This window comes from Argopecten irradians, chromosome 9, assembly GCF_041381155.1.
Source record: "Argopecten irradians isolate NY chromosome 9, Ai_NY, whole genome shotgun sequence".
NCBI lineage: Eukaryota > Metazoa > Mollusca > Bivalvia > Pectinida > Pectinidae > Argopecten > Argopecten irradians.
Genome location: NC_091142.1, coordinates 4,268,165 through 4,286,757, shown reverse-complemented (window position 1 = coordinate 4,286,757; position 18,593 = coordinate 4,268,165). Strand labels below are relative to the sequence as shown.

At 33.3% G+C, this 18,593-nt stretch overlaps 1 protein-coding gene across 1 annotated transcript; it reads right to left on the bottom strand.

The window, feature by feature from the left end:
* Positions 1 to 4,566: 4,566 nt before the first annotated feature.
* On the bottom strand, positions 4,567 to 16,249 carry LOC138331138 (uncharacterized). Its single transcript, XM_069278610.1, has 18 exons — positions 15,926 to 16,249; positions 15,245 to 15,302; positions 14,497 to 14,752; positions 14,150 to 14,274; positions 13,890 to 13,963; positions 13,220 to 13,354; positions 12,755 to 12,934; positions 12,204 to 12,400; positions 11,377 to 11,739; positions 10,920 to 11,052; positions 10,334 to 10,536; positions 9,584 to 9,647; positions 8,318 to 9,072; positions 7,905 to 7,995; positions 7,165 to 7,346; positions 6,433 to 6,630; positions 5,697 to 5,887; positions 4,567 to 5,096 (listed from the first exon to the last, which is right to left on the bottom strand). The coding sequence occupies exons 1-18, from the start codon at positions 16,243 to 16,245 to the stop codon at positions 4,818 to 4,820; spliced, it is 3,804 nt and encodes a 1,267-aa protein (XP_069134711.1). The 5' UTR covers positions 16,246 to 16,249; the 3' UTR covers positions 4,567 to 4,817.
* Between the last annotated feature and the right edge of the window lie 2,344 nt (positions 16,250 to 18,593).

Here is an 18,593-nt window from a genome sequence, read left to right as displayed (position 1 = left end):
ACAGTAAACATTAGGTAACATGAACACAATACTTATATTTGTTGGAAGACAGAAGTTAATGACTAGCTAGAAACTCATTTTGGATGTCTGTGCATTAACTAAGTTCGACCAGGAAAATCGTTCATCAACGACGATTTAATCCACAAGATATAACAGCCATTTGGACGGTGATCAGTTGACGTTATCATATTAACATTAAGGTCGTCACAATTGTCACGTTTTGCGTCTCATTTATACCCCATATACTTCACTTTTCAACCTTGGTTAGTTTATAAAGTAGAAGTGGCAATTGAATGTAAATATCAAATTATTTTTGACGTGTGGGTTAGTTCGATTGACATTGCTCCAATGATGTTTAACTCGGATGACATATAATTTAAACTAGGCCAAAGTTAAGTGTATCTAGACAAATTCGACACGTTGACGAACCTCTTACGAGGTTGACTTATGAACAGAAGCTTGTTTGGCGTGATCAAATGACACAATGACGTAATATTTGATCACTAAGTAATGACTTAATAATCGACACTTACCATCTAAGAAACATAACTCTATTTATTGACGGACTCTTGTACGCCTTCCATGTTGATAGGGCGGTGTGAATTAAAACAGAGTTTTTAGACTAGATCTCATGGAATGTAAGCATGTTTGTCTTTCAGAAAAAAATGCATCACTCGGGCTTCAAAGCAAAACCAGTTATGCAGTAATTATGACAATTGCTCAGTTTTACTGATGTGTAAAAACTTAAGTTCCGATTAAGAAAATATATTTGAGCTGTCTCTCGTTAGTGAAGTGCCATGGAAATTAATTTACCTGTGTCTATATATGGTAATGATCAAAAATGATAATTCATTCATATATTGACGTATTGTTTGCTGGCAAAGTAATGACGCAACAATCAACATCTACAATCAAAGGGACATAACTCTATGCCTAATTGTAGAGAACCCGTGTACGCCTTTCATGGTGATAGGTGATGTGAAGACTAGTACACAACAAATTTGATAGACTGATTTCATAGAATGTAAGCATGTATGTCTGTCAAGAATCATTTGCGCTTCATAGAATTATCTAGTATGCAGTAATTATGACAATTGCTCAGTTACACTAATGTATAATTACTTTGATTCGATAAAATGATAATTGAGTTGTTTCTCGTTACTTAAGTGCTATCTAAATTAATTAACATGTCTATACACATCATAATGATCAAGATGATTTATTTATGTAAAATATGTAGTGTCGTCACGTCATTTTTGTTGCTTTAATATCAATAAGACTGACTTACTAACATTTAAGTTGAACGCGATTGTGTCGAGGAAAGCAGACTGCAGTTTGACATATGATAAGCTACCACTGTTAGACTGTTCATTATACATTTTTTTTCAATTTCAACAAATTTTGTTTACATATTATTTACAGTCAAGATGAGTAGACAACAGGCAAGGCCTGTCTAGGTCTTCTCCTTAAGGTGAAAAGTGGCAAGAAGTATAGACAAATATGATAATATATATAGAGTACACATTAATACAAATATTCAAACAAGCAAAAACAAAAGGGGAAGTAACTCCTTAATGTCAAAATTGAATGTATATATAGATATTTTATATTGTAACCCATTAGAGGCATTTAATGTGGATTGTTATACAAAAAGTTAGAATTGAAATAAATGACTTGTTACCATTGAGAGTTAACTATTTATCATAAATATTTGTAGACATTGGATTACATCCCCCCAACAGAGGAAAGGCCAAACAGTCTATATGCACAACACACAGGCAATACTGATGGGGATCAAAAGCCAATGTCAGCAAATAGATATGTAGCATCTGTTACACAAGCTTAGTAGATAATATCGTTTTTGTTTTAATCTGTTTAAAAGGAGTTACTTCGTATAAACACTTCAAATTAAAAATTAAAAAAAAAAAAAAAAAAAAATACTGAAGAATGATATATTCAATTTGCCCAATGTACATTATTTAGCTGTATTTAGGTACATTTATCTAGGTTTCATTTACATGGTATAAAACTCTCAAAGTAAGTTTTATATAGATAATCTGATAAGGGAATTTTGAAAAAAATAAAAGAAAACATATTCTGTAGTATATATGGAATTTAGAACCTAGAGCCTGCTATATATTTGTAGCTTACCAGGGGACATAACTCGTACAATGTACAAGAAAATATAGTTTATAGGGTATAGAACTCATACAGGAAATAAAAATAAATAAAATAAAATAAATGAAGACAACTAAATACATAAACAATAAATAGATAAGTAGATAAAATCGAAATAAGGTAAGTACATATTTATGAAATAAATATAAAAAAATAAATAAATATATATATGAGTTCCATAAAAGCTTTTTATATTTATGTAGTACAGATTCATTTAACTGTGGAAAAATCTATTAGATTGTAAGATAAAATTTGATACATGGGACAGAATATCCCTGTTTTCGATATCATTACATCTTTTACAACCGTGTAGTAAAGTAAGCATACTTAAATGATCACGAGCATAGTGATTCAAATTTTGTTGCAGAGTTTGGCGAATATTATTGTATTTGGTGCATTCATAGAAGTAATGAGTGGTAGTTTCAAAAGAACAGTTACAGTCACACATTGGGGATTCAACTTAATGATCCTTATAACGGTGATAGTTATACATTTATTGAATGTCCGACAAAACAGTAGAATATTTTCTGTACCATTGAGATGAATATCAATCAATCAATCATATATATATATATGTTAAAGATTAGTTCGTGTATTAATAAACTGTAAAATTTCAGTATAATGTAGTCTAAGAGCATTTATGTACTGACAAAGAACTATGTATGGTTTGGTCCTTTTCTGGCTCATTTAATTTTCCAAATTGTTATTTAGTGATTAATTTGTTGTATTTTAAATATTTAGTACATCCCTGATTCAACTATAATAATGGTAATCATCCGAAATATGCATAAATTAAGAAAAATTTGACAGTTTTGACCATTTTTTAAGGACAAAAGATAAGTTTTGTACTTTTAGATAAAAGAACAATGCATATTATTTATGTACTCTAAGTTTAAATACATTGTATTATATAGGAACTCTATAAAGTACTTTTAATACTTTGTGTAATATTTATGTACATGTACTAAATATATTAAAATCCTCATGACAAGTATGATGTATATCTGTATATCACAGGGGATCATACAGTATGTTTTAAGCATGATGTATAATATGTATGCTCTGTTTTAACAATGATGTATATTATTATGTAGTTAAAAGATTTTGACTGGTTTTATCAAATACACGTGACCAGTTCTCAAAATTCTGTAAATCTATAATGGTTTCTTGGTGATTATCTATTTCTAAATATAATTGGAATGGAAATTCCCCAGAACAATAAAATATTGAACATCTTTGTAAATCTCCTTGCCTTGTCAATGGTTACAACCAAATAGATCATCAACAACACTTCATTATCGACCTCTGTTTTGAGGTTCTCGACCCCAACCAATTTGTTCCCCTCAGGCTCAACTTTGTGTAAGTGTCTCGCCTCCAGTCGTTGCACATTCTCGATATTCCAGGGGTTACTATCACTGTTGTAATATCCACCCCTTGAATATATCATGGTGAAATTGACGGGATTTCAGGAGAAATTACTAACCACATCTAAAATCATAGAGTCAACCTCAATGTACCATTATTCGATTATGTTGATGTAGGTCAAAGAACTTATCTAATTGTCTCATCTGTTGTCGAACACAGAACCTTCAGATTTGCTCTGACATATTCCAGTTGTGGATCTTACTACAGTAATAGTAACGCAGGAAATATCGATGATGGCCAAAACGTGACAGACCTCTCCCCGTATGTTCCTGTTCAGGGCTTATCTTGTAGATCTGGATACCGGTTTTCTGAGGGTACCATTTATTCCTCTACATGGCCATAAATTCCTTAACAAAACTCTCACACATACTTCTAATGTAATGCTCTCTGGTCGTCAAATGATGAAGATGGGTCTCACACAAGGGTTTAGGACGAGTCAAGTTCAGGCAGTTGAGGAAAACCGGAGTACCAGGAGAAAAAACATCGACAACCGATGATTTGTGTGTATGTCACTATCGATATATAACCTGGAGCAGCAACAAAGAAGTGACGTCATAACACAAAGAGGTGATACGAGGATTGCGGAAAAATGCGCACATTGCTGGACGTTTGCAGGACATTTTGAAATTAAAAAAAAATGTTTTGTAGTTATGTGATAGAAAATATCTTCATATCAGATGTTAATGAATCTAGTCTATCCAAGGCTAAAACTTCCCTTGGCTTGTTTCATAAGACTAGAGAGCGTATGAATGTATGAATAAAGAAGAAAGCGATCACAGAATTGAAAACAGAAAAAAATGAAATAAAACTATTCCTACACGTTTACCTTTAAACTTCTCATCAGTGATCAAACTTCATTGAAGTCACCGAATAAAAGCATATATAATACTGTCTTGTGGTAAAAAACTTATGCTGCATGAAGTATTTTGCTGGCTCTGATATAAAGGCATTAACAAAACAACAGATTATACAAGAATAGTTTTATTAGGTAAAATAATGTTATTTTATTTTCTTTATTCATTGGCATTCGATAAAAAAAGAAATGTCCTCTAAAATAAGTATATTTCTTTTGATAATGCTCATTGTTCTGTCCTCAAGGTTTAAATTCAAGCTTATTGGATAACTTAACATCTTAACAATTGTATATACATTCAAATATGAATCATCTAGTTAAAATCAGTACACATTTCCATAGCGATGATATCCAATCATTTTTACAGACTGATTTGGGATGCCCAGTCCAGTTCCCAGTTCCGCATCTGCGCCTTCCGCTTGTTCCGGTGCTTACTGAGTTCTATACTTCGGCGCGTTCGACCATCTGGGATTAGAGATATGGTGTAAGGGGTGATAACTTGTCGACTCCGTGTTGGACATACGGAACTACTCCATTTGTCTAGTTTCTTTTGCAATCTACTGCTTGTGAAGTCTCGCAGTGATTCATCCGTGATCTCAATCGAGACGTCAGTCACGTTTTTGTTATAAACCATAAGAATCTGAAATACAACATGTAAATTAAGCGTATTGCTTTATCATAGTGGTTTTGTAACTATGTTTCTGATTGGAAAAAAATAAAATGAGACAACATACTTATTGAGCATTAATATGTAATATTGTATATACACCAGCTACACCATGAAGCAAATCGATAATTCTAACATGGTGGACAAAATATTGTCGAATTTTCCAGGCGATCTGCTCATTTATCAAGCCACACTAAGAAGAATCAAAATTACATATTAAGGATGTCAGTCGTTGTTCTTTTGTGTCTTGAGAAAGAGGTAGGGGCAGATCGCCTCGAAAATTCAACAATATTTTGTCCACATTGTTGGAACTACTTCTTCGCTCCATATTTACTACTTTTAGCAGTTCGTATCCTACAGACATACGCTTATAGGAGGCAGTATAAACTGGAATACAACCGTTTATAGAACTTATTGGACCCATATTATATACAATGAATTCTATTTTATTGCATAAGTTGACTATAAATCGAATGAAAAAAAAATATATATATATAAATAAAAAAAAAATAAGGCAATACTTTGCAGATCATTCGGCTATATGTGGTGGATCACGCGCAGTATTTGTTTTACCTTTAACACTTGTTCCAAAGCAGACAAGTCATCCTTTGTTTCAATATAAACCCGGATATGACCTTTGACCCTATACGACATTTCCTGTTCCAGCATATCGAGTACTGGCGATGGATTATCAACAGGACCATAAATCATCTCTTCAATATTTTTGTCGGCAAATGGACGGTATTTCTCATTAACCATTGTAACTGAAACATGTAAATGAAATAAGATTAAGAACAAAAAAGGAATAATGTTTCTTTTCTCATAAATATGATTTTAGATATGAATCTGTGTTATCACAGAACATCAGATTTTTCCGCTCGTTCTCTTGGAAGTTTTAAATACGTTGGAAAATAATCGGAGTGGCGTCTTCATAAAACGGTGATCAAAACATAGCAAACGACAACTTCTTCTTCAATGCAAAGTGTGTACGTATAAAATGATTACATGATATTCTGGTATCTTGGACACAATCTTGCTAAAGAAAAGAATTGATCAATATAAGCGGGAGCAATGATTACACAGTATACGACTTCATACTCATTAAAATGTTCGTTTGCATCAATTCAATGAGTCATATTACTATTACTAGTCGATCACTCAGAAGACCTTTTCTTGAAAGAATAGCTTCTTTGCAACCTGCCTTATAAGATAAGAATGCGGAAAAATGTTTGCCTTAGATGCAATTCATATATATTGTATATCGAAGATCCATATTAGGCAAATATGTTAATGAACTACATGTACATACTAAAGTTTGAAAAGAGAGGAAGATTTTCTACACAAACGCTGTCGTCATGGCAAGCCAAGGAGTGGATCTTCGAGTCCTGGTTTTCTGTATTAAAGAATGCCGCATTATCCGTCATGTCTGGGAAAGGGGAGGCGGTGGCATCTACGATCATCTTAAGAAGAACATAACACGCCCGTAACTTCTTGTTCCATACGTCACCTGTAAAATAAAAGGAGTTACAACAGTCAAAAGACATTTTAAATGGTATTAATATGTGGTATATAGAAGACAGTCGAATCCAAGTTCACGTCAGTGTAGGAAAATGCCTATAATATTTATTAGGAACACTTAAGTTTCAACAAGAAACATTTAATCATTTTTATACGTGTATAATATATTACAAAAAGAAAATGTAAGAGGAAAGTAGTGAAACCAATTACAGCAGGTGATAGGTACCTTCGGAGAAAAGTTTTTAAAAGCGTTTCAAAAAGCAAAACAAGTTATTCAATATAATATTTTTGTGTGTTAACTAGACATACTTTTACAATTGAGTTAACACCAGTTATTGTTCAATTAATGAGTATCGTTTATTCTGTGTCAGGAGTGGAGCATCTTTAAATAAAGATGCGACATAAACAAATACTTATGGTTCAATTGACTACCGATTTTTCTTGACATGACCATCAGGTGTACATGTAAGATAAATAAATAAATAAGAAAATACAGCGGTTGGTTTTCTGATTATTATGATACCTTTGCCGATGCATCCTCCACAATTATTGACAAAACAGTCCTCCGTCTGTCTGTCCAGTTTCGGTTTGGAAAGTACCTGGGCACCGGCCCAAAGATGAGAGGAGAGACTCGAAGAGAGAGTTTTCCTGTGTGATTTCGTATCCTCACAGAAGTTTTTATAGTACCCCGCCGGCTTACAACCTCTAGGAAAAATATATTAGAATATTCAATGGAATGACTGTAAATAATACAATAAGTCTGATAATTAGAATAACTTTATTATTGTGTTTAAAATTTTGATACGAGAAATTTCTTTTTGTCGGGAGTAAAGATTGTATGTTCAGGTAGTTACGGGAAAACAAAACAAAACAATTTTTATTTCTTTGTTGATGCTGTCATAAAGATTGTATGTTCAGGTAGTTACGGAAAACAAAACAAAACAATTTTTATTTCTTTGTATGATGCCTGCATAGTTTGCAAAGTACATCTTATTCTTTAGTATATGTTCCTTTAAATCACAGTGTTACATGTACATATGTAAATGTAACCCTGGTCAATACTAGGCAAAATATACCTCTTGCCTAGAGAGAACTTCTCTTTAGCTCGATCGGTTGAGCGTCAGACTAGTAATCCAGATGTTCCGAGTTCGATCTCTGGCAGAGGCAGTGATTAAATTTATTATAAATTCTGCACCCTGTTACATATATCAAAACTGTATTTTAAAATAAAAAAAATCTCATCAATATTCATAAAAAGCATACTTGTCTCCATATTTGATGTAGAATGCATCATTTCCTAATGGATGTTTTGCGCATTTTGTTCCAGTTTTCTTGCTTTGCACCAGGACTCCCCCTGTGACACGGAATCATATATTACAACATCTATCACAAGACTGTTAAAATACATGTACATATTGTTTTAAGTAAAACATGTGATTAAATCAAGTTTATTGAATAAAGCTTGTTAATGCGTGTCGTATCTTTGGCCAGTACTTATAGATGATCAACAGTTGATTAATGTCACGAATGTAAAAAAAAATCAAATTCGTGATGGACGGATAATTGAATCATAGAGATCTAAAAAAATCAAGCAAAAAATATAAATGTATATTAATTCGATAATTCTTTTCAGAAATATTCATCTTTAAATCTTGTTTCACACCAAATATTTGTACCTTTCTTATGAACATCTACCAATTCCTTGACGGTTTTGTATAATTGATCATTGTCCACATTCCAGAAATTAACGGACACATCCGCCTTCTTCTCTCTCACGTCGACGTAAACAAACCTCGCGTGACAACCAATACTCAATGACATCTGTTTCAGACTGAGGGCAGGGACACAGCTCTTTATCAAGGATGACGCGATTTCTGTAAGGTCAAAGGTTGCGACGCCATCTGATTCTTTTATACCCGATATCTGCACGGCCTGACCTCTGGTATGATAAATCTTTTCTTCATGGTGTCTCTCCTCAATATTTTCATCATTCATAGAAGACGTTTTGTAGCCTGCCAAAATTTTCAGTTTTCTATCTAAATCACTAGTGACCTCTTCAATGCATTCTAACAGACGAACGTCCATTCGGAAATAACGTTTTCCAAATGGCTTAAAATCCGATATCATGTAATTGTCTGACAATGGAAGTTTTTCATTGATTCCATCTATAACGCCAGGTATAGTCTCGGCAGATTCCGGTTTCACATAGATAGGTTTGTAGTCGTCCATTTCAGATGTTGACGGATTGACATGCAGCACACTGATACGGGGGTAGACCTCTAAAGTGGCCCAATAACCGGCTTGATCCCGTACAAATACGTCAACACCGGAAGTTCCGGCTAGAGAAATGTAGTCAAATCCGGCAGAAATCGCCATATTGGCCAAGGACTTCTGGGATATACCCGGACTTCCCGATTCCAATCGCAAAGCTCTGTTATATAACAAATAAATTAACAACACTGAACAAAGTCATTAACTATATTAAAAACTTGTTCATCATGAAACTTAACTAAATGAAACAGAAAACGACTTTTAATGTGAAATATATTTACGGTAGCATAATTATTCTCTTATTTTACATTACATACAAGCTCTCTTATGCGACACACACATCTACCTATAACACAATAATTTACATACAACCGTGATATGAAATTAATTCACAAGAAAACAAATTATGTCTTAAATCTAAATAAAAAAATAAACATTCCTATAAAAAGCTTTTTGGAATTTCCTACAAAATTGCACATGGAGATATATTTTTGAAGAAAGACGGAATGGGTGTAGTTTTAATATAATGCAAGTACTTTCTATAGCATAAATGGAAAACAGTATCAATATAGACGGAACGGATGTAGTATTGATGTTGAGAGCAGGACAACTACTTGCTATAGCATAAATAATAACAATATCAGTATAATGTCGAAAACAAAACTGTTTACCTGCCAACATTCCTATATATGGCGACATCGGTATATTCTCTTTCCTGTGGTACTTTTACAGTCGCTACAAAAGAAAATGAATGGAATACAAATATATTATTTTGAGATAAACATACGATATCTCACAAAATTGTACCTTAAATTATAAGAACACAAGAAGATTATAATATTTCCAACAATGGCGAGATCTTTATTTATTATTCAGAATTAACCTGGAAACGTTTCGAAATTTATTGGAATTGGGAGGTGACAATTGGCCAATTTGGTAAGAAACATCGTACACGCATCTACATACGTATAGTGTATATTTGCTTATATTCGCATGGGATTATTGTCACTATCATGTTAATATTTCCGACCTCTTACTGTTGAAATTACAATGCCCAACAGATCTCACAGCGAGTAAGTACATTTTTTAAATACAATATCCGGAATTTTTCACCTCGAACTTAATAACTTTACCAAAATAACAGTAATTTTATTTGTAATCATTGCATAAATGCCATAACCACATCACCCAGAAGTAATAATGGTTTAAAATTAGGTCATGCGCTGTTGATAGATATATCATTTAAAATACAGAATGGTAGTGTAATCAAATGACAACACGTGATATGGTCTTCAAACAATCTATAAAGAAAAATTTGAAGTTTATAATTTTCAAAACCGACCTGAATTGTTTCCTATTCATGTGTATGTATATATGTAAACTTTGTTCTCAAAGTTTATGATTTGAAGCGAGAAACGTACGATTGATTTTACTCAGAATAACCAGCCGCCGAAGTCTAAGGGCCATCCTCGGGGTCATGGTCCGCGTGAGGCACCAGTCCCAGGGATCTTCCACATCCTCGTATGTCTTACAATCCTTACATCGCCTCGTGTCTGTACCACAGGACGCGTCGGTAGGACCCTCGGGGTCAAAGTCCACGTCATTCAGAGGATATTGCATCATCCTGGTTACATAAGACAAAATGAAAGTAAAATAAGTCCAAATTTTTCAATGGTGGTATTGATACAAATTAACTTTTGTAACTGAAGGAAAAAATACTAATTCCTCTGCTCCTGTTTTTGATAAATGCAAAATACCATTCGTCAGCGGTGTAGCATCTTTAAATGGGATTTCGTTATCTACACAAAATAAATCATATGTAAGATATATAATCTTGTTGAAATATTCCATATATTAATAGCACACAATTTGATTTAAAGTAATGTCTGCACGAAAAGAGTATTGTCCAGCACGTCGTTTGTTTTTACACAGATATAACAACTCACACTATAATTGTAATATAACTCTAAGGTAAAATTTTAGAAGTATGAATTATAGATTCCGTACCTTTTCATTTGTGCGTTATTGTCCACCGAAAAGGGTTCGTCCACAGGACCAAGGATATCAACGACGGCCACATCCTTGGGGTAGGTAGAATGGGTGTCAAAATGGGTTTGAGGTGTAGGCGTAACTTTTATTGCTTTTGAATAGAAGAGGAACACACACATATATTAACACTACGAAGAAAATTTGTAGAAATAAAATAAATCAACATTCCCTTTGGTAGCTTACATATACCATACACAAGAAGACAATGAATATAAAATTGTAGAAGTTCTGCCTATAGCATCAAAAAAAGAGTAGAGAGAACCAGTAGTTATCTAAATATGAAGGAGGTAACGGGAAAAATCGAACGAAATGAAAGACATTAACATTCCCATTAGCATATAGACTTAAGAAAAAAAATCTGTGGTATTCTTTACCGAAAAAAATACGTTGTCTGTAACCGAAACATAATTCGTACCTAAATTCGTTAACTTGGCAACAAATTGTTGCTTTTCGGCATCGTGAAGTTCTTCTCGGGACGCCTCTCTTTTCTTTCTCCTTCTGCGAGCCGCGGGTTTCTTCATGCACGTGTTGATGATGTTTTGTTGTGCGCCTAGCATCTTTTCATAAAATGTGAATCCGGCACACGATGTAAGCTCCAACAGACGGTGGATTATTTCAGGAATTTCCTCCATCATTGTGCTGTTATCTAGAGAAGTTGTCGGTTTGCTAACTCCAACCTTTGCTGCCCGGCCTTCGTAATATAATGACGTGTTGCCATATTTTCCATCAGGGTACTGAGATGTAGGTTCGCTCCAGCCTTCTTTCAAGATCAAGTTACCTGAAATATTGACGACATCATAAATGCAATAGAAAATGAATCTACCCATTTTCAATCACGATTATTAGTCACATAAAAACCTTCAATAAGTCATATTAGCTTTTAGATTATTTATTAGTCTCAAAAAATTACCAAAATTTTTACTTAGTGATGGAATCTGGACAAGTTTAGAAAAAATAGATAAATATATCATTTAAACAAAATCGCGGGACTAATAGAAGTAATATCAATTCATTACAATTTATAATGAAAATACAGACTAACCGCAATTTAAAAAAAGTCATGACGATTCTACATATAGTTTACAAGTAAATAAATTCATATCAATAATGATTGTCAATTTATCATTTTGACATGAAAGTCAAATTTAGACCTTCGGATCAACGAACCATTTAGTGTATATAACACATTGTGTCTTAGTAATGAGACATTTTCTCAGTGATATAGCAAATAACACAACTTACGGTTAGGCCATTCAGACTTAATAAATTTAGCCAATCGAGTAGTTGTGGCCGCCATTTGTGCCGTAAGCAGCCGGTTAGCACAAACCGAGCTGCCCTTTTCATCACAACCTATACACGTCATTCCGGGCTGTCCACACCAGTCAGACTGTGAGTCCGTAGCAGGGAAGTCAATCAGGTTCCCGAACAGTTCCTTAAGGCTGTGTTGGGCAAAAAACGAACAAATATATACATAGATGAAGCATAATGCAAGATTATACCATCAAGGATTCGAAAGGGATATCTACGTCATTGATGTTATATAATATGTTATAAAAAAATTATAACTCTTATATAAGGAGGTGTTTTTCATATTTTTCTTATCCTATCGCCATGCGAAAATTCTAAATGCCATTTGTGCTCTACATTATATATATATGGATTCCCTTAATAATCATGATGAAGACGCTATAATTCTATGGAACTCATCATTATAATCTTTAGTTAAAAACGACAACAGCTTTTCTGTAGAGAGGAGAAATCAGTCATATACAATCAATTATTTGTAATCTTACTTATGGAAGTTACTGCTGTCCCTGTAGATTGGGTTCTCGGCATCCCCACATACTCCCTCCATTGTCGACTCACTAAACCCATTGATAACAGGATTTCTACAGTTTGCTCTGCAATGTTTGGCGATCTCTATTTTACATATCGATGTGTTAGCTATTTGCTCGTTTTCCAACAGGACGTCCCTAGAGCAAAATGTTTTTAATTTAGGTATAATTGATCTGATGATTGGTATTGTAGTAGAAACCACATTGCCAATATGGCTCCATTACTGAGATTCCTTTTATTTATCGTATTTATTTCAATGTAAATACAAAACATAGAATTCCTTATTTATATAATTCGTCATAAGCACATGCTACTTTCGTTGTTTCTATTGTATTTCATAAGGAACTTTTAAATAAAAAAGATGCGAAAGACTCGGCCATGACATATATAGCGGCATTTACAAATATTCCTAGCAAGTATACCATATTTCGATGTCAAAAGCCTCTACATCTAGTTTGTTTGTGTCGTGTTTCCATGAGCCGGTCACCTCAGACACACTATTGGTGCAATATGTTGTGTCAGCTATATCTGACTTGGTCTCCAGGTGTTGGTTCAATCTAAAATGAAGCAAAAGTATAATTAGATCGCGTACTCTCCACATGCATGGTCAGTTAAGTTAGTGTTAGGTGTCAGTAGTTGGTGGATGCAAAGAGATTAGATAAAACAAAAAAAGTTACGAATAGTATTACAAATATCGCAATAATGACAACAAATAAAACAAATACACAAACAAACCTTCAGTCAAACGTATCATTATGCATGATATTATCTCTTCTTAATTTGTAAGTAACTGCCATGTAAATTCAAAACGGCACTTATTATAGTATCAGAAATTATATCGAAATCATTACAATATCCAATTATGCATCAGTAACGTTTCTATTGTACACGCTCTATCTTTATTATCTTAGCATATGTGCCATACTTTTATAATTCATAATTGGGGACATAAGATGACTCGTCTTTTATTCGTTCACACAACAACACATAAAGCTTGTTTTTATTCAAAATGATAGTTAAATACTCAAATTATATCAACGTAATAATTGATGGCACGAATGCATATTAAAATAACAATTTCATTTCACTTACTGTATTTCATATGGAGCACCAAAATCCATCTTTACATCTCGGAGCGACCATCCTATGTAAGGCTTCAGGTGAATCTACAACATATAATGTAAACAAATGTTTCTGTTATTTCAAGACAACAATATTAAACTGTATGTAGCCATTATTTGACAAATAAAGAAAATAAGTAAGCCAGAAAATGTAAAACAGCGGATGTAATATGTTAAAAATATAAACTAAATATAAAAGTAAGATTTCAATTAAAATTGTTAACCAAATACCTTATGTGTTACTATCGCCCGGAAGCTGAACATCTCATCAGTTTCTAATTCTGATGTTGTACCAACTGTTATCCAATCAGGAAATGTCATAGTGCCCGTGGATTCCCCAGACTGCATTTCATCAGCTATGTTATAAATACACCAACTTAGACAAATAGACACAAATATTAACCATATCGTGTGAAGGATCAATCATTGTTTATCTTTATGAAAGATCAATAAATAACTTAAATGTAGCGGATTTGAAATCCATACTGAAGAGTCCACAGAAACAATAGCTCAAAGAAGGCACTGAACTGTTAAATATCATTTTCGCAAAATTCGTTTTATACATTTAATATACGTACTATATACAAATGTCCCATCTGTTGTTACATTATGGGAGATTTGGAATGGTTTCAATGCTGTCATGTTAACGGCTAGGAACGCCTCGGTATGAGCCTGAACTATCACCTCCACAGGAGGAAGGCGAGAGAAGGTTGCTATGGGAACTTTCAGATACATTTTAGGCTGTGTCTTCCATAGAGGTCCATCAAAACTCAAAGTCATATTGGTCTTGCCAGACGCATGGAATTCGTAATGACCGCTAAACTCTCCTTCAACCTAAAAGCAATATTGAAAAGCTGTAACGTAATCAATACGTGTCAAACAAAAGTCAGAAACAACGAACGCTGACATATGACAATACGTTGTTAACAAATAAATGATTACTTGGATCACTGTACAATTTAAGTTTATTATAAAAAAATACCTTTGTGGTACACAACGTTAACGTAAAGGTCAACTATGCTATAAGATGTTCGAGTATGAGTTGCCTCCCTTACCATGAACCCCGCAATCCTATTTCCACAATAGTGTTGGATCACGTGCATCGAAAGTAAAGAAATATGATGCTTGTTATCCTTTCTAAGATCTATAAAAGGTGCAGAATCATGATGTCATTAAATGACAAATTCTAACAGTATTGATTTCCACATTAATAACTAAAAATGCCGTTCAAATTAGTAAAGCGTTATTGTAATGATTATTAAAATTAAATATAAACATTGCTTTTTAATCTTAAAAAATGATAAAAATGTTGAATACATCAATCACCTCTGTTCTGAAGACCTTAATAACAGGCTTATTGTTGACTTTGTGGATTTTGACACGTCTGTAACATAGATATATCAATGTTAAAATTCAACCTATTTAAAGCTATATGTGCCGTAATTTTCTATTCACGAATCAAAATAAGTTTTTATTTGTTTGCCAGTACCTTTGAATGGTTTTCACTGTTAATTCATCGAAATTTGTTATTTTCAATAGATTATCGAAGAAAAAATAACATGTCAAAATTGTTCCAAGTTATGGCACATAAAACTTAAATTACTTAAAACAAAAATTGGAAAAAAAACTGTTTCTTCGATTCTAAAATTAAGCTAATGCATTTTATTTTTTGAGATTACCATATCGAACTTATATCCCAGTACAATATGTTTGAGAGCAAAAATTAAAATGCGAAAAAGACCGCAAACTAGGATGTCAGTGTAATTTTTTTAAAATGTTTATAGATATAGTAATATTTCAAGTATTTAAATGAGTTGTAAAGCAACTGGCCGAATCAAGTGAAACATATCTATGCACGATGAACTTTATTTTTCCGACATTACTTAAATATTTATTTTTTTGAAATCACATTATTCTGACTAGCTGTAATTTAGATATATAAATATCAGTTACTTCATAAATAAATGCATATTTCGATTCATATTATTTTTCTTATGATACACGTACAGTTTATACTTCAGTTTCGTTGAACCGCCACAATTTGAACAAGTAAACTTGAATTCGGTGTCGTTAGTCAAAGCTAGATTCTCGTCATCTTCTGCAGTAACGTTAAGGACTGGCTGTTTGACCCCAGATGATTTACTCAAGCTTATCTCTTTGTTGTCTTTGTTGAAGGGTATCATAGTATCCATGGTATTGTTCCATTCAATGTCTGTAAGCAGGGTCTTCAGGACGTTTGACATGTGTCGTTTCTCTCTTGTTTTTACCTCTGGACGGACGTCAGTGTTTACCGTTATGTGAATATCTGCCTCGTCAATCAATTCCATTGTGCTAAATCATGATATTAGTTCCGTTTAAGTAAAAAACGGAACTCGGAACCAGTTCCGAGTTCCATTTAAGGAAATTTTCTATCATTTTAGATAAAATCATTCAATATACCTTGAAGACATATTAACAAATGTTGCCTGTTGTCTTTTTTCATGGTTATAAATTTTAGTTTTCGATTCTACTTCCATTTCCCAGTTCCGTTTAAGTAAAACGGAACTCGGAACCAGTTCCGAGTTCCGTTTAAAGGAAATTTTCTATCATTTTAGATAAAATCATTCAATATGCCAAAGACATATGAGAAATGTTGCCTGTTTTCTTTTTTAATGGATTAATATTGGTAAATCCACTTTAATTTAGTTTTCGATCGACTACTCCATTTCCAGAGTTCCGTTTAAGTAAAACGGAACTCGGAACCAGTTCCGAGTTCCGTTTGAGGAAATTTTCTATCATTTTAGATAAAATCATTCAATATGCCTAAGACATATGAATAATGTTGCCTGTTGTCATTTTTCATGGGTTACTAGTGGCAAATCCACTTTAATTTAGTTTTCGATCGAATTTCATTTCCCAGTTCCGTTTAAGTAAAACGGAACTCGGAACCAGTTCCGAGTTCCGTTTAAGGAAATTTTCTATCATTTTAGATAAAATCATTCAATATGCCTAAGACATATGAATAATGTTGCCTGTTGTCATTTTTCATGGGTTACTAGTGGCAAATCCACTTTAATTTAGTTTTCGATCGAATTTCATTTCCCAGTTCCGTTTAAGTAAAACGGAACTCGGAACCAGTTCCGAGTTCCGTTTAAGGAAATTTTCTATCATTTTAGATAAAATCATTCAATATGCCTAAGACATATGAACAATGTTGCCTGTTGTCATTTTTCATGGGTTACTAGTGGCAAATCCACTTTAATTTAGTTTTCGATCGACTTTCATTTCCCAGTTCCGTTTAAGTAAAACGGAACTCGGAACCAGTTCCGAGTTCCGTTTAAGGAAATTTTCTATCATTTTAGATAAAATCATTCAATATGCCTAAGACATATGAATAATGTTGCCTGTTGTCATTTTTCATGGGTTACTAGTGGCAAATCCACTTTAATTTAGTTTTCGATCGACTTTCATTTCCCAGTTCCGTTTAAGTAAAACGGAACTCGGAACCAGTTCCGAGTTCCGTTTAAGGAAATTTTCTATCATTTTAGATCAAATCATTCAATATGCCTAAGACATATAAATAATGATGCCTGTTGTCATTTTTCATGGGTTACTAGTGGCAAATCCACTTTAATTTAGTTTTCGATCGAATTTCATTTCCCAGTTCCGTTTAAGTAAAACGGAACTCGGAACCAGTTCCGAGTTCCGTTTAAGGAAATTTTCTATCATTTTAGATAAAATCATTCAATATACCTAAGACATATGAACAATGTTGCCTGTTGTCATTTTTCATGGGTTACTAGTGGCAAATCCACTTTATTTTAGTTTTCGATATACTTCCATTTCCCAGTTCCGTTTAAGTAAAACGGAACTCGGAACCAGTTCCGAGTTCCGTTTAAAGAAATTTTCTATCATTTTAGATAAAATCATTCAATATGCCTAAGACATATGAATAATGTTGCCTGTTGTCATTTTTCATGGGTTACTAGTGGCAAATCCACTTTAATTTAGTTTTCGATCGAATTTCATTTCCCAGTTCCGTTTAAGTAAAACGGAACTCGGAACCAGTTCCGAGTTCCGTTTAAGGAAATTTTCTATCATTTTAGATAAAATCATTCAATATGCCAAAGACATATGAGAAATGTTGCCTGTTGTCTTTTTTAATGGATTAATATTGGTAAATCCACTTTAATTTAGTTTTCGATCGACTTCCATTTCCGAGTTCCGTTTAAGTAAAACGGAACTCGGAACCAGTTCCGAGTTCCGTTTGAGGAAATTTTCTATCATTTTAGATAAAATCATTCAATATGCCTAAGACATATCAATAATGTTGCCTGTTGTCATTTTTCATGGGTTACTAGTGGCAAATCCACTTTAATTTAGTTTTCGATCGACTTTCATTTCCCAGTTCCGTTTAAGTAAAACGGAACTCGGAACCAGTTCCGAGTTCCGTTTAAGGACAATTTCTATCATTTTAGATAAAATCATTCAATATGCCTAAGACATATGAACAATGTTGCCTGTTGTCATTTTTCATGGGTTACTAGTGGCAAATCCACTTTAATTTAGTTTTCGATCGACTTCCATTTCCCAGTTCCGTTTAAGTAAAACGGAACTCGGAACCAGTTCCGAGTTCCGTTTAAGGAAATTTTCTATCATTTTAGATAAAATCATTCAATATGCCTAAGACATATGA